At 39.0% G+C, this 26,189-nt stretch overlaps 1 protein-coding gene across 2 annotated transcripts; it reads right to left on the bottom strand.

The window, feature by feature from the left end:
* Positions 1-5,883: 5,883 nt before the first annotated feature.
* gad2 (glutamate decarboxylase 2) lies at positions 5,884-25,293 on the bottom strand. Of its 2 annotated transcripts, none has more exons than XM_041968777.1 (16): positions 25,209-25,293; positions 24,062-24,124; positions 23,764-23,907; positions 22,880-23,113; positions 21,641-21,731; positions 20,786-20,898; positions 20,222-20,337; positions 19,762-19,841; positions 18,585-18,639; positions 18,319-18,435; positions 15,984-16,048; positions 15,803-15,881; positions 15,575-15,724; positions 15,088-15,195; positions 12,629-12,718; positions 5,884-8,283 (listed from the first exon to the last, which is right to left on the bottom strand). In XM_041968777.1, the coding sequence occupies exons 1-16, from the start codon at positions 25,213-25,215 to the stop codon at positions 8,110-8,112; spliced, it is 1,686 nt and encodes a 561-aa protein (XP_041824711.1). In that variant the 5' UTR covers positions 25,216-25,293; the 3' UTR covers positions 5,884-8,109. The 2 variants fall into 2 exon arrangements, with proteins under 2 accessions (XP_041824711.1, XP_041824710.1); XM_041968776.1 differs by lacking the exon at positions 25,209-25,293 and adding an exon at positions 24,436-25,202.
* Between the last annotated feature and the right edge of the window lie 896 nt (positions 25,294-26,189).

The following is a 26,189-nucleotide window of genomic DNA, read 5'->3' on the forward strand; positions in this document are numbered from 1 at the left end:
GGGCAACACTGTCCGTGTCTTTAAATCCATTATTAAAGCTATTTGTTAAACCTCGCAGCAGGGGAAATGCAGAAGCCACAACTCTCCGCTTCATTCTTTTCCCTGTTAACCACACCCACTTCAAATGTCCGACCAATCACACAATACTTCTCAGAGCCCTACAAGAAGAAAGTTCTGCTCGCCGGATGTGTCCAGGACAAGCCACAAGCTGTCCCATTCATGTCCGCGAGAGGACAGTGACGTAATTTTGTTCTTGTGGCCTTGAGAACAAGAATAAAGTTCTTGCTTCTTGCGGGTATGTAACAGCTTAACTTGTACTTGCTGGAGAGAGCTCAGAGAAGAGACAGGATATAAATGTATGCTGAATTAGACATTGTTAGCAGTGCTTTCTAACCATCTGAAGGTGAGAGTTCAGTGGAAAAAAACTCATTTTGAGTCTTGAACCAGCGAGCTTGAGTACCAAGGTCTGTGATCATCACCCTTCACTGTTCTCTATAACCCGCTTGTGCTCCAAGCAATGACTCCAAATATGTGAAAAATCAAAATCATTGTGTAACTGCTGACTTGAAATTTAAGCTGTTTTGTGTAAGAAACAGACACATTTATGAGAAATAGACATTAATGGTTAAATTGTTCCTTTTGGGTTTTGAAAAGCTTTAATGAGTCTTTATATATAAATTGATGTAGAAATCACTACCACCAGATTACATAGGGATGACTGATGGTATGACTGGGCTTCTACCTTCCAAACCATGATTTTTTTCTGCCTATCTTTCTGACCCAAACCTTAACACCTTAATGAGTAGTTTGGTGCCTAAAACTAGCCAAAACAATTAGTTATACATTCAAACTCTGTTCCCCGATGCCTTTCCTAATATTAACTAGTTTAATGGCATTATTAATGTTTTTAGATGAAACTAAAAATTCTTTGGAGTTACTGTCATGCAATAACATGTCTTATGTCTGTTTTCAGTGTAATCTCATTCCTGTAATCTCACAATTAACTCCAGGTTTGAGCTTAAAAGCTCCCAACAGAAAACAAATAGTTTTACTCAATAAACAAATTTTCTCCACTTAAAAGACCAATAAAATTACTTTCAGCCATCTAAAATCTCTAGTTTGACAGCTTTAATGGACATCTTCACACTTCCAAGAGAATACATTTCTCTTCAGTACCGAGACCAAAATCAGTCTACATTATTGTGCTCCGTGTTAACTTTTCTCGTGGTCCTTTAATATAAAGAGTTAAACACAGAAACATCTAAAGCTGTTTAAACACAAACTTTTAAACAAAAATTGGAAACATCTCACCCATTTGGCTCCGAAGCAAATATATTCCAGATGTGCAAATATCCACTTAGTGTGGTCAAGGTAACACAATAACCCACTGTAACATGGTAGCCACAGCCTCAACCATCAACAGGAAGAACATTAGGCACAGTTGTCGGCCAGTCTACACGCTGAAACGTGTGTGGATTGAAGTCTGAGGCTTCGCAGCAACAGGAGAACTCATTTATCTCCATCTTCCAGTGCTCAGCCATGGTTTGATTGATCAGGTGATTGACACATCACATGATCTGCAGAAGGGAAACAGTTAAGTTTCTGAATAATTGCATGTCATTTTTGTAATGCTGAAGCAAACCTCTGAGCCAGAGCCAGCTGATGATATACTCCCCACATGTTCACCTCTCAGTCTCGTATCTTATTGTTATAAAGAAGTGGAGTCATTGTCTGGATTTGGTTTAATCTTAGAAAGAGGCAAGAATTGCTCTCATGCAGTATTTTTATCTGTGTGAGAAATAGAAATGAGGTAAACCATCTGGGAACTTTCTGCATTGTTTAGGATTTTCATCATTTCTTCTTTCCAATGGCCTTGAAGGGGATGCTGCAATAATAATAATAACTCACTGAAACAAGAGCGGAAACTAATTTGTTAAAAAATTTCAAGTTATATTTGCTTTCCATGTTTATTTTGGAAGAAGGGAAAAAGAGGAAAAACACACCTTTTTTTGGTCTCTCATGATGAAACTGTGAGGAAGCAGTGCCACCTAGAGAAAACATGGTCACCTACCAGTCATGCTGCTCCAAAACAGACTCACGCTTGTCATTAATCAAACTCATGTCAGCAGTCTGGTACGGTGGTGCTGCTGTTAATCTGCACTGACTGCTTGTTAGAATTGTAAATATATATCTTCACTGTTTAAATATGTTAGATAAAGACATTTTATTTTTTAAAAATAGAAATACTGTATTTTGTAATAGTTGTTTTATATCTGAAATAAAAGTCTTGATGATAAATGACATTGAGATATCTATAGTTTATAATTTCGGAGGTAATGTTACCACAGAAATTACAAATATTCAATATTTATAAATGGTAAACAGTAAATGTGACTCTTTTTTATTTTTATTTTTCGTTTTACAGCACGAAAACAAAGAATGATAGTGGGCAACATTATTATTTAGATGCTCTTTTTATATTGTTAGATGATCAAGACCTCCAAAAAGCACCCAATCACTCTGGCCATTGGAGATAATGTTAATGATCTTAGAGGCCCATGTTGGCATTGGCTGGTATTTTTGGGCTGTAGTTCATGTTGCATAAACACAAGATGAACAGCAAAAGAATGCAAGCCATTAGTACCCGGCCTCTTCATATAGCTGCTCAAAATGAACCTCCAAGTGGCCCAGCCAGTAGTCCCATCAGTAACGCAGAGAAAAATATAGCAAAAAGAGAGAGAAAGGGAAAAAAAACAGTCCTTCTAAAATTCCTACATACAACAAATTCCTTATTTTTTAAGCAAATCTTAATAAACCTTTATCTTAATCTTAAATGGAGATGACCAAAAGAGATCCAAACTGACCTTTATGAGAAAACAACCATTAAGAGATGTGTATTAAACAAAGTGACATAAAACATCCAAATGAAAATGGAAAATCTTGACTGTGTGTGTGTGTGTGTAAATGAGACTCAAAAGAAAACCAAATGTGTCAGAAAAAGACCTTGAAGAAAACGAATGACTACAGAGTTCCAAAATTACTTAAATGTGACATGAGAACCTAAATTTAATGCGAATGACCACAGAAAGGTGCAGAAATTGCTTACAAAGCGGCCATGAGGAGATGCAAAAGTTTCACATAATCTACAAAATGGGAAGTCCTCCCTGCAAGATAGACAAATTTATACCAACTCATATGTGTACGGTTTGTGGTTTGTGTGTTTTGTTCCCTTTAAGGAGCTTTAAGGAGCCTTTTAGACATCGATGGCCTGCGATCTGTTGTTTCATAATCCGGCCGTGCGCTTGCCTTGTAATGCTCTGAAAGTGCTGCTTTTCAGTTCCACTTTATGTTCAAGGACCTTTTCCACCAGCTTATGCAACAATTTTAACTCTGTTCACATAACACTGCGCTTTGTCTAACAGATGGAAAAAAACATGCTGTAAGAACCTGTATGGTGTTTAAAGTAAGAGGTTGCTCTGAAAAATATAAGAGTTTGCTTGGAGGAAAAAAGTAACAAGGAGAGAGAGTCATACAAGTTTTGTTTTGGCAATGTTTATTTCTTTTTCTTCCCAAGAGTAACATGAAGTTCAGGACAAATGAATGTTGGAGAAGCCAGTACAGCAGTTTGCAGATCATACACGGCATCATGTTTATTTAAATGCACTTTCAATGAACTACAGTAGGATTTTTTTTAAACAGTTTTCATAAACAAATTATGTTTAATTAATAAATTAGGGTCTGTTTTTCATCAATGTGGATTTCATCTCTCTATACCATGGAGTCAAGGGCCTTAGTAAAACAAGCCACAGACGCGAGATAACATACTGTCTCAGACACACAAACAGAACGACAGCGGGTAGCCAAGACATGTCAGAGGAAAGCGCGAGGACATGTGGTCACTGCTACCAGAGAGCAAAGCAGAAGAGAAAGAGAGGAAAGGTCATACAGGCTTTCAGAAAGACATGCTGAGGGACTACAATTATATATATTTATATATATGAATTTAACACTCAGAGCAGCGACAGTCTTCAAGCAGAAAGACAGAAGTTAGAGTCAGATTAAGCGCAAGAGGATTACAATGCAAAGCGAGGTTAGCATGCTTGCAGCACAGAGAAACTTTACAGGAAGCCCAAGACACAGAGATCACATGTAAAGGCTAGAGCGACAGTGCACTAATCTACAGGCTAAGCTATATAGGACACTAAAGCTAATTACAGAAGCTACACATACTGAATATACGTATATAGATATATAGGAGACTGTACATCAAACAAGCTGGATAGGCAAGGCATCGCATGCACGTGCAAAAGAAGCAAGTCTAGCAGCAGCAGCAAGAGAAAGAAAGTGTCTGGCTTTCCAAGACAGTGAAATTCCTTCATCGCTGTTTAAATCTGATGTTGTCTGTGTCACAGTGTCTACGCCAGTTTACGTGGGGCATGAACAGAAATACTGTCCAGTAAATATTTAAAACTTTAGGCTACTCTCTGAGACAAGACTTACAATATCTACAAACTGGAAAAGGAAAAGATTAAGTGCTTTCATTTCTAACAGACCCTTGATTCAAGACAAATTCAGACCAAAGAGCTTAAAGTTACTTTTTAAACATCAACTCATGGACAACCATTGGACATTGCACTGTTATTAGGTCATATGTTTACTCTAAAGTGCACAACCTCCCCTTTGGAGGAAAACTAGACAATACTGGAAAATTTCTACTAAGGCAGCACAGTTACAAACACACTAAGGAACACATTGGCACATACTGTCAAGTATCACTTGTGCACACACACACACACACACACACATACACACACACAAAAGAAAAAACACAGAGCTTCAGAGTCAAAAATGGCTTTGCATATTAATTTAAAATCCAGACACCTGAGTCTCACGTCTCTGACTGAGACTCGTAAGTATTTCCAGGTGAAATCTGCCCGTTTCTTTAAAGCCAGTCCCTGAAACAAGTTTTCTTTGAAATAGCTAGAAGAGTCACAAAGTATCTGACATACATACAGACACACAAGAAAAAAGCCTTTTGGACTAACAAGATGAAAATACATGTAATCTATATCAGAGATAGAGAAAATATGAATAACTTTACCTCACAAATAGTCTCTGGTTATACGTCTTATATACATGTATGTATACACAAAGATATGTACTTAGGACATCTTGAAATACTATTTACAGTATATGATCAAAAGTGATTGTACACTGACCGACCATGTTGAGCAAATTGTGCTTTTCTAACGTTTTCTAATGAGAATGCTACAGAACCTCAGATTTCTTATCCAGAGTTCACATTCCAACAACTAACCCGCCGAAGATAAGCATGTTTTATATCATGTTTTCTGTACAAACTACTGTGTGCTTGGTCTTGAAACTTGATTATCTTTAATATACATTTAAATGAACCATTTCTTTAGCTATTTTGCAAGATATATAGATTGGACCCTCACTCAAATATTGCTTGTGAATGAACTCAGAGGAAATCCTGGTTGCAATGCTAAAGGGATGCCACTCCACCCCAAAATGATTTAGTGCAAGTGATGTCTGGTTTACATGCAAATCTGGTGAAGTACCCATTTTCAAACAAAACAACATTATTGCCCCACTACGTTTTCCAAGATCCCTCCAGGAGAAGATGAGAGGTTTACAGATTTAATGGTATAATGCTTCAGATTTCCATCTGGATTCAAACAGGTTATAAGAGATTGTTAAAATATCTGAGTTGTTCATAAAATGCTGATAAGTGTATGGCCACCACTTACTGCAGGTCATTTTTGTTTACTGGTCCAAAAAGCATTCCAGTATCAAGGTAAACTTAACCCATTCGTTTCCATCCAGCTCTTTTTGTGCACATTTTATATTTGAGCATTAAACCTCTGGATGGAAACTCTGTGAATTTGGAAAAATCATGAATTGCTGCAACCTTATTAATTAATAATTCCTGCATACATTCAAGTTTTTATGCGTATGAAGTGGAAAACTTGGTATAAAGATTAAAAGTCAAATACCATAAAGTGTAATCTACAGGCTTAGCAAATAAACAAGGTAGTACAAAAATCACATGACCTAAATTCCTCCAGAGCCTCAGCTTCTTGTTACCTGGCTTGTCATAATCATTATTTACTGTTTTCTTACAGAAAAAGTTTGATAAGTTCTTCTTTAATGACAGCGTTTTGTGCCATCTTCTAAAGTTGTGCTTGGAAAGTTAGCACCACCTGCTGCTCACCTTAATAAACCAACCCCTTAACAGCAGCAGACGCAGATGAGTGTAGATTAGTGTTTTATTTTTCAGATTCTTCCAAACGTTTGGTTAAAATTTGCGACACATCCGGTTATAGATTCTAGTGTTCTCACTGAAACTGTCCTGGATGTGTTAGATGGTTTGTTTTATAGAAAATTCTGGGAAGCCAGAATTAGAAAGTTGTCGGAAAAAGGAAGTTTTATTCAAATAACTACAGAACTTGAAGCTTACTTTAATCAGATAAGTCAGCCACAGTCAGCAAAGCTAGTTGGTCAATCAAACTCTTGCTGAAGCCAGTCAGGAGGAGAGCAGAAGGATCTTTTTGGGAAACATTTCAGTACAGAAAAGCCTTCTCTTGATTAAGAAGTATGCTTTAGTTCTGGCATAACTCATGTAAGAAGCTTTTATGTTGCCTGATTTAAGGACTGCTATAATGGTAGCTGCCAGTATAGGACACTAGGTGGTCTGAAAAAACTTGTCTCAACCAAGAACCTGAAGCTTGAAGCCTGGCTAGATAGGTTCTGTTGTGACTGTGATAGGGAGAATTCCCTTTAAAAGTAGGCAAATGACATTAGAAATACCAAAATCCTTTTCATTTGCAGGGTTTGATGTCCCGTCAGGATCAGGGACATGTTGGTAGTTTGCCCAGCTGGTAAACTGGTTTTACTAAACAGACATAGGAAATTTAAAGGAAACACAAGTTTTGAGAGCCAAAAAGCTCAAAGATGCTTCTTTGAGTTTTTTCTTGTGCGACCAAGGGCAGAGAAAAGCAAGTTATCTCAGATATTTAGGAGCTTTGTGCAATGGACAAACTATGGAAGCCTGAGAAATGCTTTTTGGCATAAACACCCACCAAGTGATTGGAACCAATTCAGAACAACCTGCATGTGGTATCCTAGAGTCTTAATACATGCAGCATGTGTGCTGATCAAAGTTGCAGCTTTGGGAGAAATGCACCAATGAAAGAGGGTAGTCTTATATTATCTCATGCATATGATGAAATGACTCCACAAGTTAACAATTACCAGTAGAACTACATAGAGCAGCAAACACATAATAAAATGACTTTGAATTGCTTTGCAGAATTAACAAGCTAAATTTACAGCCACAAATTTGATATTTGCATCAAGCAAATTTGCAACAACTTTTTTTTAAATGACTTTTAACATACTTAAAAGAAAACGAAGAGCAAAATGGTTTTAAAGCAACAAAGAATGCTGAATTTACTTTGCAGTCTTGTCATTTTAGTGGAATGTTTGCTTTTCTCAGTTTGTTTAGTAATCTACAATATGACCTGTTTTGGTTGGGATAAGTCTTAAACCTGCTGGTACTGCTATGCAACATCAGATAAGAGAAGCTTTGTCAAAAATGACTGCTCGAAGTACTATGTGCAGGTGTAAAGGCAGTTAATTAAGCTGAGGTAAAGTGAAGTGCTATTTTTGTTTTAAACCAGAAGTTTAAAATGTTAAGGTTACAATATAACACAACCACATTTGGCACTTAACAATTATGCAAATGAGAAATGATCCAAAAATAAACTCTTTCCCATCGACTTATTGCACAAGCATTTCATGTCACAAAAAGTACATATAAGTTACATCACTTACACTACTCTGGGAGCCACTACACTATAAGAAAGGCAGACAGAAGCACTTTTACAAAGCTTTGGACCAAGCCGGTCCATGCCAAAGCTGCAATACATAATATATGGATATATCTGTAGATCTTTTTCTCAAACATACTCTTAAATATGTGACTTTGTGGGAAAGAGATAGCAAAGAAAATGTTTACCAGTACATTCACGACAAACGTTTCATCCATCAAGCGTAAAAGTACAGAAGGATTTGGTGAGATGAATCTTATAGATCATGGCCGAGTCGTTCAATCTCCTCGATGAGAAAGTCGATGTCCTCGAAGGTAGCAGCAGGATTTGAGATCACCATGCGGAAGAAATTGACCTTGTCCCCTTGTGGTTGGTAGCTTACCATGGTTGTCCCGTACTCCATCATCCGGGCTTTTATCACTGGAGCCACCTGACAAGATGCAATATGTAAAGCATAAATTAGTGTTACCCCAAGAGGAGAAAATATATTTAAACATGAAAGGCACAGGAATTTATTAGGAAGTAGGGCTATCACATTATCAGATATTCACTACATAATTATGATATTCTCATGCTAAAAAGGTGGGTAATGCCCCCTATATGTACCAAATTCCCCAGCAATATTCTCCTGTTGGTATTCAGTCTTTTTTTTTTATTTTAGTGCTGCCAGGTTGGTTCACACAGTTTTAAAAAAAAATCTGTAAAGATGGAAAAATTTAAAAATCTGCGTATGTCCAAACAAAACCCCAGAAAATGCTGTAGTACATATGCCTGGCCTGTAAGTGGCACTCTAATGCTGCCACAGAAAACCACCAAAAGTAGAGAAGAAGAGATGGAACGTTCACAGAACCTCGTGTTTGGGTTGTAAACATGGAAACAAAACAGATTTATTTTCATTAGACGCTGCCAAAACGCCGGCTCCATGTGGACTAAACATCTAAACAATAAAAAACTCTAGCCAATACAGTTAGACTTAGTCAGTTAAACAATGTCTAAATGAGATTCTGGAGTCAGGGCGTGATCACGAGTAGGAAGGTTTAACTCTAACTTTAACAGAGTACATAAGATCATCAATACAAAAAGATTCAGGAACTAAAAACTTTTCAACAGAGTGATGTGGCAAAGGGAATCAACCCATTTTATTCAATCCAGGGCTCTGCTTATTGGTGTAGGTAAAACCTCAGTCCCAGTTACACCACTATTAAATGAGCTTAATAAGAGCTTTGTTAAAGGCCTGTACTGTGTGTCGGAAAATCAAAGTAGCAAACAAGCTAACAAACAACTAGCTTGATTAAAAAGACCGATTTTTGTAATTATTTGAAAATAAATGCATTTCTTGATTTTGATCAATAGAGCCTGTATTATGCAGAATAAAAAATTAAAGCTATGCAGAAACATTGAGGCTTTTTCCAAATGGAAACAAAACCTATTTGTTTTAAAAAGGTTTTCTGTAAAGACGGAAATATGTGCATCCACACAAAACCACTGAAAACGCTGTAGTACATATGCCAGGCCTGTAGGAGGTGCTGTTACACTGCCACAAAAACCAACACAAATTAAAAAAAAACCAGAATAAAACATGGAGCATGCACATAAACAAACAGCGTAAACAAACATACAAAGAAGAAGAATCCAGCTAAAAAGAAGCATTTGTGTGGGGTTTGTGCTGCGGGTCAGAAAAGATGCGTATGGGCTGGAAAAACTGAAACGAAACAATGGCGTTTTCAGATTTATTCAAGTTGGGACCCAGTTTTAAAAATGAGCTTTTTCAGGCTCCCAAAGCACTAGTTCCATAAGGACGAAAGAGCGAAATGATAAAACTTTAGAGGATACACCTAAACCCGTCTTTGTGTGGACATGGCCTAAGTACACGCAAACTGCAGAGAAACCATCAGGGTTACCAAACTCCATTAACTGGGGGACGTGCCCCAGTATAAATGCTATGATTAATTTTCAGCAATAAATATTCATCATACATTAATTCAAATAATTGAGATGGGAGAAGATATATATTTCAACTCAAACGCATAGCAAGAGCGTCAACTTCAAATAGAGCATCTGGCTCAGGAGCACATTCTGTCTCTGCATGTCACCGTGCACGAGCAGCAGGTGAACCACACACACGTCACGCAGCTCTTCCATGTGTCAGGAAAGCGGTGAGCGCACAGCGAGGTCTCCTAACATCACAAAATGGTCAATTTTAGATTATTTTTATAAAGGAAACCAAATGACCTCATACTAACTGAAACATATTATCACGTGACTTCTGTAGATGAACATCAGGAAATTCTTCACCCGAAGCAGAGACAGGGAAGCAGCAAGGAGAGATTAGAAAAAGGGAGGTAAGACCGCAGTGAAATCAGTTTTAGGTTGGATATTCAAGAGATATTTGCACTGGAGCGACCGGCGTCTCATTTAGGGACCATCAAGAAATGACAGGCTTTCCGTAAAACGGAAATTCTCAAAAAGGACATGAAACAACATTTTCATACTAAAGAAAGCAAACTTCTGATGTAAACATTGACATTTTAATGATTTCTTAAGAAAGAGAGAGAGAAAAAATCCAATAGCTTCTAAATTAAGTGACCCAGTCACTTCAAACCAAAGCTGAATTGAAACAGATAAACATCCAAACAAGACACAACTCTTCCTGACTTTCTTAAAGCTGAGTCACAGTCGAGTGATCGACCACTTTGTGGAATTAAAAAATAGGCATTACGCTTTATTGCTCAAGAATGAAACAAACTGTTCAGAATGAGTAAAGCTATCGCCCTGAAAACCAGGTAAGAACTATTACTGTGGAATGTGTATGAAGAGAGTTCTGACTTGCCATCTTTTGTTATGGCTTTCATGCTTTTGCTGCCATGTTGAAAGTGTTCATGTTTGTTAAATATGTTCTTACACTCATTAATATCTCAATTAATATTGTTATAGGAATGTGGCAGTGCCACAAAGCAGTGTGTGTGTGTGTGTGTGTGTGTGTATGGGAGACGGGGGATATGTGGTAGGGGGCCTGTGCCCCAGTAGAGCTTTATGCCTAGCAACGCCCCTGAGAGAAACTCTTTAATTTTTGAATACACCATTTTTTTTTTCATCTGTTCCTTCTCTTAGGCTGTTTTGGCAGGTAAAATACATGACAAAGCACCAAATGAGTTAACAAGATAGTTAACTAGTGACATGCTAATACCTCCACTATAACATCAGTGTTATAGGCATTGAGTGATGGTTTTTGATTTGCCCAAAAACTAAAAAACATGACAACACGTTTAGCGATCAAATTCCATAATTTAGTTAAAAGGTTTAAAAGTTTAAGGAAATCACAAAAATTGCTTCCAGTCTTTAACTGTTTTGCTTGATAAGCATTCAAACTGATGTTTGTGTATTTGTTGGGTGTGAGAGTGACCGAGAATGAAGGAATAACTGACAACCGGCCATTCTTGTACTTTTAGAAAAACAGGCAGTTTGTTTATCTTAGCTCCCATTTCCCCCTTAGTTAATCAGCAGCTAAATAAGTCACATTTCTTTCAGATTTTTTTGGCCCTCTTGCTTCCCACTGGTCTGACAATTAAATCTGACACCATCCAGGCAGAACGCAATGCCGCTTCCAGCAGAGGTTATCTCCAGTCATTTATTTTGTGCTGAGCAGAGTCTTGACAGTACTGTGGATTTTAAGTTTGCAACCCAAACTTTCTTTTTTTGTTTTTAACAAAGAGCAGCTTATAATTTAGTGCATGTGACTGGAATATCATTTTAGAGCTGATGATGTTTAGGGTTTTTCTGAATTTTGTTGTATCTTTATAAAGAAAGCAAGAAATGAGTAATTACATTTCTGTATTATGACCCAGCTTCATGTTTGGATATGAGATTCAGCAAGTTAAAGTGGCAATCTGGTGCCACTTAAGCCTGAGGGCTGAGCGCTTAAGTTAACGATGAGTCATAACTATAAGTACAGCATAATCTAGCAGGAATTTTAATAAAGCTGAGAGCATTAAGCTAAAAATCAGACTGGCCTTTTAACGCTTAGCTAACTCCACAAGGACCCAAAGTTGGTCTAAGCATCTTATTGCAGTCTGTTAGAGTCAGTAAATGTACATAATCAGTCATTCCTTCTAAATCTCTTGCAGGCGTCTCATCGCAGTTGGCAAAGCATGCCGTATAATAATCAACTCACAAATCAGTCATTTGGCAATTTTCCAGTCCCTCTCGTTCGTTAGGTGGAGTCATTAAGTTCAATGGAAAATAAAGAAAGCTAGTTAATCTCAGATTCCACCTCAAAGCCCTAATGGAGGCAACATGACATCATCCCTCAGTCCTTCCAGCCAGTGACGCATGGTCGCTACTGTGATTTCAACTTAGTTTTAGAAAACAAAAGGAAACACCTGCATGTACAGAATTACAACGAAGATGTCTTTGATTTATAGCTGCTAGTTTTAGAGAGACACAGAGAGCAGGGTGATCTTTGCACCACCATCTGCTTGTCCTAATTGTCAATTAGTCAGCCTCTGCTGCTGTGGGAGCCTCTGAATGGCCACCACATTAGCTATAAGTGAACACCCTTACCTATATTTAAGCCTTCCTCTGTGACGCCGTTCCATTTTAAGGCTTGTCACAGTTCACAGTTTTGCATGTGAACAGCAAATTGTTCTTTTAATCCTGCGTTAAAGCTGATCCTAATTATCCGGACATGCGATGGTCGAGCTGGATATGAGTGTACGGCACAGGGAAGGTGTGCTTGGCAGATGCTGCAGCCAGGCCTCTTATCTCGGCTCACCCACCTTGTGCAAGTGTTTCTTTTTCTCCTCTTTGTCCTCCATGTAGCGGATCCCAGGGGGGAGGTACCAGAAGCAGACATTGGTGTGCTGAGGCTGAGAACACACAGGCGACAAGAGACCAGAGGCATAAACTGCCAGCATAACACAAAGAAAAACACTTGTGCTGTAGAGCTGGATAATAATTAAAGGATTGCAGAAATGTTATTGGATTAAAACACACATTTATACCTTTTCAATATCCTTGGAGATGTTGCTGCACAATAATTATAATAATAACTGTGTAAAGGAGACATGACATCATTAAATTAGCTGGAGAGGTGGGCAAATGAGGAGCCCAAAATTAAATGTTGGTGCAGATCTAGATTGCTGGTGCTCGACTGGCCACAGAAAAGAACTGAACGTCAAACTGAAGACTTGGTCAAGTTTGTTATTTAATACGTTTTTAAAAAGTGGTTTCCCCAACCTCTAAATTGTGGTTTTACACACTTGGACAGCACAAATAGTTTTAACAGGTTACTAAAGGCAGTTTAATTTATTTAAAGTCATGACATAGGAAAGAGTCGGATTTGCCAAATCTGCAACAAAAGCATCCACCAGGACAAGCCACCAAGCTGAGCCCAGGCTCCACCATCAGCCACCAGGCCAAGCCCATCCTCTGCTACCAGCTACCAGGACTCGACTATTATGTTATTATTTTACTGCTCAATCACACTTGAGATGAAATTGTGCAACATGTGGCCCCTGAACTAAAATGAGTTTGACACCCCTGTTTTAACCTTCAGATCGGGGATCATCAAGTCCGATCCTTGAGGGCCGGTGTCCTGCAGGTATTGAATGTTTTCCTACTGCAACACCTAATTCAAATAAAATGGGATTCCAACAGCTTTTTGTCAAGTTCTGGACAAGTCTGTTAATGACCCAATCATTTGAATCAGGTGTGTTGCTGCGGGGAAACATCCAATACCTGCAGGATACCAGCCCTCGAGGATCGGAGTTGGTCCCTGCTTTAGATGATGTTTATCATTTTACAACAAGATCTGTTTCTGGTAACTACCCTCTTAATACTGAGTAGGTCCTCCTCAGAACATTACAAGATCTCTGACCTAAAAGAATATCTGAAGGTATTCTGGTGTGTCTGGTACCAGAATATTAGCAATAGATCCTTTGGGATTGGGCACATTTCCCACTAATGCCATTAAATCCCATCCGACTGGTACCTGGAGAGTTTCCTGAGTAAACCTCTCAGACTCTTTTAGGACAGCCACTGGCTTCTTACACTTATCTCCTGTCCACATATTTATCTGCACAAATCTCAGCACAACTGGATTTATATGAATTAATTGCTTTGGAAGCTGCAGCTGCAAAGAATTGTGGGACAGGAAAAGAAACAGTCCCATTGTTGTGAAGGTTTTGTCAGATACTGTAATCAACATCACAACCAATCACAGCAAAGAGTTCCTCTAATCAGCTGAACCAACACCATCTGATACTCAGAACTTTCAGAGGATGTACTCTAGAGGTTCAAAGAAATATTAAAAATATTATAAAGGTACGAGCAAAACCCTGAGCAAATGTCGGGAAAACACTGTGCACACAAAAGAAATAATATGATCCTAAAATCATAAAAGAAAAAAATCAATTAAAAGTAGTTGGAAGTGGCTGCAGCTTGAACCACAGCTGATTTGGATTGAAAATGGCAATTCACGTCACAAAGCAAAAGTCGATTAGTGTTCCCAGCATCAGCCAGGTAGGCTGCCTCCTCAGATACTCTCCAGATGTCTGAAAACCCCTCACAGCTCTGCTTTTTGCCTCTGAAATCAACTGTCTGCCTGCCTGCCAGTAGAAAAGCATTCATTACCAACAGCTGACTAACCATGCACACCAGCCTCATTTATACAGCTGGGCTGGTTCGGCTGTGGTACACTCATCCTCAGATTGATGTAATGGCTTGGTGGGAGGCAAGACAAGCGAACACCTGGGTCATTGCCCAGAGGAGTTAGCTTTTTCTCGTCACTCTCTGATGCTCTTAACCTCGTTTTTTGGCCTCAGTGGGAAGACAATAAGCCTTGAAACATTACAGAGCTTTTCTTTGTAAATGACTCCGGGTGTCCAAGCGTTCCTCTTGTAGAGGAGTTTCTTAATAACCTCGTTATACCCACATATGTTAGCACAGCAGTTTAGCTTTGCACAGGATATTCAGACACCATGCTTTTCATATGCATATCAGCAATTAGGGGCCGTTATGCTATTCATTACACATAATAGCAGCACATTATACTGGCAGCTAGAGGCAACAATGGCATCCATCCAACACAAAGCCAGAGCTCTCTATGTGCCAATCAAGTCACCCATAATGACACCGAGATGAAAGTAGCAACATGGACTGATGTTAGCTATTTTTCCCTGGTTGTGTGGCTGCAGATGAATTATCCAAGCAGAGTAAAGGATAAATGTGCACATACTTTCCCATCAAAGACCATCTCGTATCCTTCTCTGTCTTTGATCTTGTTGTAGAGGTACTCCGACAGCTCCAAACACTTGTCAATCTGAGCCTCGAAGCCAATAGTTCCCTGCCAGAGAAGAGATTTTCATCTGTGAGATGATGTGAAGCATGTGGATTAAAGCTAGAGAAATATATTTATAAATATAAAGAAACTGAAAAAATCTTGATTTTTGCAGGATAATTAAACACCAACACTTAGAGTGTGACAATTTTACAACACAATTAAAGGAGCACAAGTTTCTCAACTTTATTGACTGAACTACTTAAAAATAAATTTACAAAGGGTTTAATTAATATTAATTCCAACAAAATTATTCAAAGATTATCAGCAGTTCTTTTTGTGTTTTTTAAAAAAGGATTTTAGAGCCACTGTTTTGCAATAAAACCCATCTGGGATGCACTGCAGTGTTTTTAAACAACCAGAAACTTCATATGAGCCATCCTACCTTAGCTCTCCACATGAGCCACAGCTTGAAGATGTCCACATGGCGTCCACACTGCAGCGCTTTGTCTCCGGTGTCGTAGGACAGGTCGTAGTGTTTGTCCTGCTGGAACAGGTAGCAGGCGTGCATCTGGTTGCAGTTCTGCATCAGACCCTGTGAAACCAGATCCAGACAGTTATAGCATGGCCCGACCAGGAATATGTGGGATGAAGTAGTAAAACTGGAGCCTACCTCCTCTCTGACCAGCAGGGCAGAACACTGCAGGGGCACGGACATCATTTTGTGCGGGTTCCATGTTACAGAGTTGGCCCTGCAGTTGATAAAAGCAGCCTTTTATCATTATGCCAGATTGTCATAGCTTCTGGGGTTGTCTCTTTGTATTATATAAATAAAAAAAGGAAAAGTGTCCTGCCTGTCAACTCCGTCCAGCTTCCACCTATGTCTCCTGGACATGAGCAGGCTTCCTCCCCACGCACCCTGAGAGGACACACATAAGTTTATCATACATGTTTTATTACACACTGGATGAAGCAGAATAATATTCTCCTGTTGGTGAAGCAACAATCTTTTCTTAAAGGGCCATTCCCCTGATTTAACATATTAATTTGTTGTTCTTCTGTAGCTCTAAAGAAGCTTTGCTGTTCCTGAATTAAATTCTCCGAAGGCTTCCCTTGAATAATCTGAAACATTTGAAACTGTTCTCTCAGTCTGCAGATGTTAACATCCAGGTCTGGAAGGCCTGGGGTCATATTTCATCTCAGCATCTGTGCAGTTTGATGTTTTGATATGATGGTGTAGTGTTTATACAGTCAGAACGCTCCATGGCTTCTCAAAAGGGTTGAGATCAAGAGATGATGGTGGCCACACCATGTGGTTTTCTCCCATTATACCCACAGCAACCATAGATTCAATGGTATTTTGTGCAGCATAGGATGGTGCTTTTTCTTGCATTAAAAATTATTTGCCCGACAAAGGTGCCCTCAGACACCCTAAAGGGGTCTACCATCCCACTTCCCATGGTTTCAGCCTAGAACGTCACTCCACCACCACCTTGCTGACATAGCATGACATGTATCTGTAAATTAAGCAGCCTGTGAATAAAACACCTGCTTCCTGCTCATCAGTGGCTTTTTAGAATCAGAATCAGACTTTACTCTCCATCTGCTGCAAATATAGTGAACAGATTTAAAATAATAATACTTACAACTATTTAAAATTAAAAGAGAAGGAACGGGTAAGCAGCAATCATAGTAAATAAAAAATAAGTGTTAGAGGCCACCATCACAGCGAATAAAATGCAATATAAAACACAATATACAAACTAAACAAATGTAAAACTTGAGGCTACATATAAGGTTGTCAAACTGTGCTGTTCAGCATTGCGCCTGCTCTGGGGAAAAACTATTTAAAAACCTCGAAGTCCTTGCTTTTATTATTCAGTGCCAATGAAGGCAGCAGCGTAAACAAATAGTGGCCAAGACGAGAGGAGTTTGATGATGTTGTATGCTCTTTTAATGCATCTATAGTGGCAAATTTGGCAAATCTAGGGTGTGTAGTCGGATGTTGTTCTGTTCTTCTCATGAACAGCAGAAAAAGCAGATGTTGTCTTCGTATGACAGAGATCTTCTCTGATATTTCTATTTCAGAACAAACCCGTTTCCTCTCCAATCACACAAGTTTTTAAATGTCCAATGTTTTCATTCCTTCCACAAGGCATTAAACGATCTCTCATTTCATTTGCAGGATGATCCATTTTTCTCCCCAGACTGTATGGAAACTGAGACTAAATAAGGTGGAACAACATCCTCAGTAATTTCCTTTTAATTATTTTCTCCTGGGAAAGTAATGATCAAACATGTCGGAGATTGTTATCAGATAACATACAGGAGAAACAAGCTAAAGCTAAATCCCACATAAAAACTAAAACCCAAAAATCCTGCATGTAGAATCATTTGAATCACAATTTAAACCAAAATTAAAACATGCACGGCTAAATTTGATATATAAAACATCATACAACTATATATATATCTATATATATATCTTTATCTATCTTTACCTAAATTGCATAAAATAATTAAATTTCAATGCAAAAAGCAGCATTTGAGTGAAAATAACTTTTTAAATGAGAATTTATTTGTTTTCTTACATTTCTCTGGAAATTTTTCCTTAATCTTTTGACTTATCCAGTCATATGATTAGTTGTGACGGAGAACTATCTCTCTATCTTTTTTTTGAAGGCATAATGTATGAAGCTATCTGCTTATTTTTTCAATAGAAAGACATTTAAACAGGAGATGCCATAGTTCCTGAAAAGATTACTTTCCTTTTTTCTTTTTTCTTTTTTCTTTTTGCTTTTAAATCTCAGCTAGCTGAAGAATGATGGACAAGACCATTTACGGGTCTTAATAGAGGATAACACCACCTTCATTAATGGAGTTCCTTCGGTGAGAGGGCCTGTGATGGCAAAGCCAGGGGAGGAGATGATTTACAGCCTCTGCTCCAGTTTTTCTAATCTCCACTGTTAGATAGGAAACAGCTAGCTCTCTATCTGGGTCAACCACAAGCAGTTGGAGGCGAGACAGACATAATAGATTTGTCAAACTCAGTGGTGAGCTGTGTGGTTTCTGTGGACAGATGTGTGAGGTAACAAAAACAGTTTAAAATAAGGAGTCAAAAACAGTTACTCAGGTTTCTGTCCAGTACTGGAGAATTTTAACATGTAAACTCTAATGTATTTGACTCACGTCCACATGCATCCAGATGTTGTACTTCTTGCAGATATCAGAGATGGCAATGAGTGGGTCAAAGGCTCCGTACACTGTTGTCCCAGCAGTAGCGCTGACAAAGAAAGGAACAAAACCCTGCACAAGGACAAACATGCAGCACATCAAGCTCCTTGTTGCTCCCATACGTGTCCAAATGTCTCCATTTCAGTCAAATAGAGCCCATAAAAACCACTGAAGTGACATCTCTTTATTTATAGCAAGATTATAAATGTGTGTCACGTTACCTTCTGTTTCGCCTCTAGTATTCTCCTTTCAAGGTCAGCTGGGATCATTTTACCGCTGCAAAGGAAAAACAAGCTTTAGTTACCTTTTGTGTTGTTTATGCATTTGTTAGCAGACAAAGGAGAAGTTATACTAAAAAAAAAATACAAACATAACAAATACGGTAAATATGGGTGAAAGTTCTGTATCAGTCAAAAGAACAGATCAGCATTATTCTTAAGAAGTACAACTGAATGTTGTATGAAGCTTGTTAGTACTCGTATATCTCTAATAGTGGGAAGTAATTCAGATTTAATTTTAAGTTTAATAAACACTGTTAATGTGCCTCAGTAGTCAATAGTCTCCTCTCAGGAGCTGCTCAGCTCTGAAAATAAAGATAACTGATTCTTTAGTTTAATCTGGTGGTTTCCAACCAGCTGATTAGGCCTCTTTTAAAACATCCATCCATCCATCCATCCATCCATCCATCCATCCATCCATCCATTATCTTGACCGCTTATTCCATTATGGGTCACGGGTGAGCTGGAGTCTTTTAAAACATCTAAAGATAAAATTCAGCAGTCCTGACATTATTCAGCCCAGTCATGGCTAAAATATAGTCATAATGAGTGTCTGTTGTCTTGTGGAGGGGATGTTCAGGAAACATAATGCAAACCCTTAATTATATAGATATTTATGGACAAATATCTGTAACCCTAACCAATTACTATGGTTAGAGACAGTTTGTGATGTAACACCACCCTTCTTTGCCTCCTACGTCCTAATGAGCATTTTGAAACAATATCACATTTGTGACATTTTCACATGATGTAAAATGCATTTTACAGTCTGCAAAGGACAAACCTTGAAATTGTAGAGAGCCTAAAATCTTTGAGCATATATGAGAATTTGTTTGCCATTTAAAGAGCAGACAGTCATATAATGATTTGGTCTGGCAGGAGGTGTAGTAATCCAACAGTTCTGAATCTTTTGGTATTTTTTGGCGCAGCAGGATGATTGTTGGAGGAGAACAGATGAGACAACAAATTGCTTTGACTGTTTGACTTTATAAAAATCAAACTCTTCAGACTTTACACAAGTACTCAAATCAATCTGCGCATTAACATTTCTCTGTGCACTGTGCAGACAAATAAAAGCAAAGTCGCCCTGAACTGTGATATTTGAGTAAATGCACTTTACCATTCATCTGCTTTGATGCAGATCACGCTTTCAGTCCCGATACCAAGAGCAGCTGCTCCTTTTTTGATGGAAAAGTGGCTCTGAGAGGTGAGAGAAAAACATGGGAAAACGAGTGACCACATCATACGAGACAAATTTAAGCTGTGTGTACTGAAGATGGCCTGTTGTGCTTTTGAATGCCTCTAAACTAGCAGCATCTTTCATTTGCCCTGTAAAGACAGAGGAGGTGAAATATAAGGTGACAGACACACCTGTCACCTTGTGTCCTTCTAAGCCTGACAAACATGATGTCGGCTTTAAGCACGAGAGGGACACACTGTACAAAACACATCATCCTGCTGCTACCAGGAGGCCATTTTTTACTCTAAAACTTGAAAGAAATATGTGTGACATTTGTTTGAAATAAAAACAGTGGTGTGTGTTTATAATCGGATCCAACTGGACGAAGTGGAGGCCTTACATGTTCTGATGTGAAGGCTGCCAGTCTGGGGACAGATGACATGCCTTTCTCTTTCACCTCTGGGAACATCTTGAAGCGCGCCAGCAGCATGGCATACATATTAGAAATTGCACCACCTAGAGGACAGACAGGGATTTACAGTCTCAGGGGAGCGATGCAGGGTTTCCAGCTGAATCAGAGCGGAACAATTTCAATGTGTCCTTGCATGTTTAAAAATGAAGACACAACTAGAAAACTCAGTTTACACATAGAGAGATGACGCAGCATCTAAATTCACAGCTTACTGTCCACAATGTCACAGCCAATCACAGGCTTTGCCATTAAATCCTCAAGAGACTGCTCATCATCATGTGTCAACCAGAAGTAAGAGGGAGAAATGAAAGATTCAGAGCTGTCAGGGGAGAGGGAAGGGGGCTTAAGCTAAGAAAAGAAAATCGTTTCACGCTAATTGGCCTTGAAACGAGTTCCATTTATATAATCAAAATGCAAATTGACACATTACAACACACACAGCCGGTTCCATTTCCAGTGAAAGAGAGGGGTGTTGCGGCGCCTCACACATACCAGGTGAAAAAATGCCATCTCCTCGCCCGGTTGGCCAGCCAATGATCTCCCTCATCTTCTTCAGAGTGACGTATTCCAGCAGCACAAAGACAGGAGCCACCTCATAGGTGAACCTGCGTTACACAACGTCACATGTTGCTGGTTACACAAAATATGGCACCATCATGACTCATCACCAAAAAAGTAGAAAGTAAAGCGACAGCTTTTCACTGCAGTTTGATGGTTTCAGGGCAAAGAAAATATCTGAAGTCTTCAAATGCTTGAATTTCTTTTCTCTTTGATCAAGAAGAGCAGAATTATTGAGTTTACAGACTTCACCTTCATTTCTAAAGGGGGTCGAAAGGCTTGAGGAATTAATATGTTCTATGTCGAAGGCTGTATTTCTGACACAAATGTGCTCTTGTGGTTCAGAAGTCTGACGCTAACTAATCGAACACATTTATTTTCTGTTAATAAAATGCTTTACAGGCTGCAAGAGATTTCTTTGGAATCCCTCACAGCTGCTAAAGCTGAAGAGTTTATCACCCCAAAAACACACGTCTAAAATTAGCCTCAGATTAGTCTGAATTTAATTTCAGAGCTAATTTTCTCCCCATGAATCCCCATGGGGATCAGAGGTGAGGGGGAGGGATAAAAGGCAGAAGTGGGAGGGGTGTAGAGTGGGACTAAAGGGGGTGTCTGTCTTTCATTTCACCCTTTTCATTTGCAGTGATTGAATGAAAAAAAGAGAAAGAAAGCTGCTATCAGCCTGTGCAGATGCAGAGCAAAGTGCACACAGATGCCCCGGAAATGGATTTCATTGTCATCGTCATTATCAGGATTTAAAAATGGTGCTGAAGCAGGCCACATACTCACATGTTGGTGTTGGCGGTGGATGTTAGCCAATCGGCTGCCAGTCCAACCATATCTAATCCTGTGGAGAGCTGATTGAAGTACCTGGGGTGGGCTGATCCAGAGAGAAGGAGCAAAGAAGGAAGGAGGAGAGGAAAGCGTTTAAGATGGCTGCTTCCTGAAGGCTTTTTCATGCAAACTGAGATGCGTTTGCACTGAAAGGAGCAGAAACTGTCATTTTCAAAATGCTTTAATTGCCGGTTAGGAATGGAGATGCAGCAACGCTTTAATAAGCTTTGGAAAAAATAAAAACATTTGGTGCTGCAGTGAGTGGTGCTGGGATTTATTCAGTGGGGTAAACACACCCCAAATCTGCAGTTTTTATGATCACAGATGCTTTATTCCAGGAGAAAGGAAGAACTTTTTTGTGTGTTTTATTAATCAGTCCCAATTTTGGTGATACTTATTTTACATTTAAAAACAGTAAAAAAAAAACAGTCCCTGTAATTAATGTTTGCAACAAAAGAAGAAACCTATAAAACATATAATGTTTTAAATGATCCCATCTTTCAATTGTATCTAAGTATACTATAAAGCTGTGACTGATTCATCATATTCCTGAAAATACATCTTTCAAAACAGCTTCTGTCTGTATTTACTTAGGAGGAATAAAATGTGTGCTGCTGCTGTAAATTTCCTCCCATATGTGAGTGTCACTCAGCAGAGAATAATGGACTTGGCCCATGAAGGAAGATTATTAGCCTATTATCTGCCGCCTGCTGAACCAGAGTTACTGCGTCACTGCATTTATCGGTCTGGTGGACACGCAGAAGGTTGATGATGATGAGGAGGAGAACTTGCATGTTGATGCTCTTTCATCATGCTGTTATTATAATAAACATTTAAAGATTTTACCCTTCTCTCCTGGCTTTATTCTGGAAAATTCAATGTAAATGTGTAAATTTGTGAAGTAAAGGTTGCATCTTTTGCATCACAACCGCTCTCTCTCTCTCTCTCTCTCTCTCTCTCTCTCTCTCTCTCTCTCTCTATATATATATATATATATATATATATACGTATATACATATTGTAAATAACTAAGTCGTTGACAGTTGCAGGCCGGAGATTAGGCCTTGGTCTATGCAGCAGCAAAAAGAAAAGGCGTTACCCGGGGATATGCGCTTTTTTTTCTTTTCTTTTGTTTTTAATGGTTTTAGCACGCATGCAAAAATAAATATATAAATAAAATAAATTCTAACTTACCCGTTTTTATGGCGTATTTCAGAGTAGCGCGACAGCTGATCAAGATATCATCCAGAGTGGCCGGCTCGTCCTGCAGCTCCCAGTTGTTCATTTGAAGCAGCTCGTTTGGATAATGAAAATCAATGACTTTCGTTTCCCGGTCGAAAGACTCCACAATGTAAGCCAGCAGAATATCCACAACCTCTTGCAGGAAGGTCATTGTTTTGGTGTCACCATCCATGGCAGGTAACAGGTCTGTGGAAGAAAAAAAAACTTAATAGGAGAGGAGACATTTTTGGGATTCATGTCTGGTCCTGAAGGAAAGAGGCACACAAAAGCAGTTTTAAGATGCATATTTAAAGGCCTTTTGATAAGGGTTTCGAATTCATTTTTACTTGAAATTATTCTAAATAAAGAAAATAAAAAGAAAATAACAAAATAATTCATTTTTATAGATGTTTTTTTTAAACGGAGCATTGATTTCTCAGAACATCCAAACAGAATTGGGCTGAAGGTGACCTCTGAGAAAAAAAAAAAAAAAAAAAATCACATAATTTTCCAGCATAAAAAATACAGCACATGTAGATATAGAATACAGACCTATCTAGAAAGTATTAATCTAAACAGGCATATTTTGTGTTCGTTTTTTATTGTTGAGAACAGAAAATTAAAGGGTAACGCCATTTTTTTTTTGTTTGTTTTGTTTTTTTTTTTTTTTTTAACAAAATTAAGTTATTAAAATCAGAAATATTTTTTACTCCGCGAATTTAAAAAGGACGACACTTCTTTGGTCTGTTATTAAAAATCTGACTGAAGACATGGACGTTATTCGGTGTAAATTGTGGGTTTTGCACCAGACGAAAAGCGCAGAACTAATAAAGTGTGACATAAGAAGGCTTTCGTACCTGTTGAATAAAGGTCAGTGAAGCCCACATCAGCTTTGGTGCAGTTGCAGGATTTGTTGCAGCCGCAGGTTCCGGCGGTGGTCTGCGGCGGCTGCTTGGCGGCCGGCTCGGCGGGTTTCTCCACTTCCCCGACATTAAGCAGCGCTTTGGAAAAGCCAGAAACACCGCCAGGTAATATTTTTAGTTCTCTGTTCCTACAAGGCCAATCTTGAAATAGCCCATAAAAATAGCTCCCCCGCCCCCCAACACACACACACACACACACTCTCTCTCTTCACTATGCTGTGAACCAACATACCACATAATTTAGATCCAATTCCTCCGGATAATTTCTGGGCCGCCGCTTGGCACCAAGCCCTGGCTGGAAGAGAGAAGGGGATAAATCACACGAGGATGCTCGTGCCTCATGGCTTGCGGTTCAACTTTATGACAGAAAAAAAAGTGCCATGCTATTTGAACAAAACAACTATTTAGATAATATTTTTTAAAAAACAAACAAATTAACAAACTAAAAAAAAAAAAAAAAAAATACTGAGGAAAACAAAAATGAAAAGAAACAGCAGATATGGAGACTCTACGTGCAGCAGGCCTGTCTGGTTCTCAGTCGTTAGAGACAATGCCCCAAAATAAATGTTGCACTTGGTCCTTTACAAACATAAAAAAGCCACTCACGCGTGCTGGGGCTTTGACTCCCGGTACTGGCCGCCGCATTATCTCCACCGAGAGACCAGAAACCGTGTGATGCCATCGTTGTCGGTTGTTAGGAGCTGCAGGAGACACGGAGACCGACAGAGCCCATCCACACGCGACGGCGGGAGCTGTTCAGAGCCAATGTGGTGCTGAAACTGACCAGCGCTCTCAGACAGCTGGAAATCCAGCCGTGCATCAGCTACTCGCCACTTTACGCTTTACGGGAGAGCCTCTAAAAATAAATCGACCCGAGTGTGCAGAAATGAAACGCATAAGGCTTCCTCCGTCTTTTTTTTTCTTTTATTGTCCTTAGGTGTCCACAGGTGCACGAGCCATGAAGCGGCGTCTCCGCACAGACATCCACTAACACTGTGCGCACTCGGTCAGCAGCGCGCAGCTACGCTCTTCACTCAGTGGAAGGATAAAGAAAAAAAAAACAGCACTGCACAAGACAGTTAGAGAAGTTCAGGATGCGGTTTGGATGAAACCTGCGACATTTAAAATTAAACGCAAATAAAAACAAAAAGAAAAACAAGGGAAAAGGAAAAAAGAGGTGATGAAAGGTGGCGCAAAAAACAGCTACAGATGTCGGTGAATATGCAGCGCACGAGCCACCTCTAATTGCTTCCAACCTAAATTTCACGTCACTAAAGAAATCCCATCGTGATTCACTTCAGGGTCATGACGAACTGTGTTGCGTCGTGCGTCGTGACTCCATGCACCCCCAACATTTGTCCCCTGCGTGCAGAACTTACCCTCCATACAGACAGTGAATGCCAACTAATTCATCCGCCCGGCAATTGCAGACCTATTTCTTGGCCACCGACTGGTCTGTGCCCGCAGGGGGGAGGAGGACAAACTGGGAGGAGAGGGGGTCGGTCCCTCCCCTTTCCTGTCAGTGCTGGGGGCGCTGAAAAAAAAAAAATCACAAAGAAAAAAATCTCTGAAATTCTGAATAATGTTTTACATTTTCATTTTAATAAAAAAAAATCTGAAAAAGAGAAGGTTTCGAGCTAATTTGCTTACTCCAAATCTGTGTGGACAGTGGAAGAAAAGGAACAAAACTATAGTTTCTTTTACTATTAATAAATAATTTATTTCTAGTCCTGAACAGTACTGTATACCATATTTCAATATAACAACCAGTCAGTTTCTCCACTGTTTTCTTATCATGCTACCAGGAATAAAAGCAAACAGTCCCTACAGGCATCAAAACTAGACTGAGCCACATCTGTGGTGTCTATTAAAGCTACAGCCAGCAACCATCTGATGGCATGAAAAGCTCATTAAAATAAAGCGAACCCTTGGCAAATTGCTTTTACTTATAGCAACTTTGTTTTTCTCTTATTTCTAAATGTTAATTTAGAAGATTGCTTGTAGCTTTTCAAGTCAAAGCAATTATGTCCTTCCTATCTTCTTCGTCATGAATCCAATATGCCAAAAATTAGAGCATAAACATTTTTTCTCATAATACAGTTAAAAAAAAATAGGTCATGGGCCTCCTCATTTCTTCATTATTTGCTTTTTGGAGCCAGACTTTTAAGCAATATCCAATTATAACTCCAGCTCAATTCTTTTTTGACCATTTTAATGTTTATTTTGTTTGCTCAGCACTGACTTGACAATCATTCAAGCACAAAAGGCCTCTAACTGCATGGATCAACAAGGAATGTTGAAATATAACAGGCAGCTTATTAGAGAAACTATTTTAAAAGGAATGTTTAGGTATTTTTTGA

Source organism: Melanotaenia boesemani, chromosome 18 (assembly GCF_017639745.1).
Source record: "Melanotaenia boesemani isolate fMelBoe1 chromosome 18, fMelBoe1.pri, whole genome shotgun sequence".
Taxonomy (NCBI): domain Eukaryota; kingdom Metazoa; phylum Chordata; class Actinopteri; order Atheriniformes; family Melanotaeniidae; genus Melanotaenia; species Melanotaenia boesemani.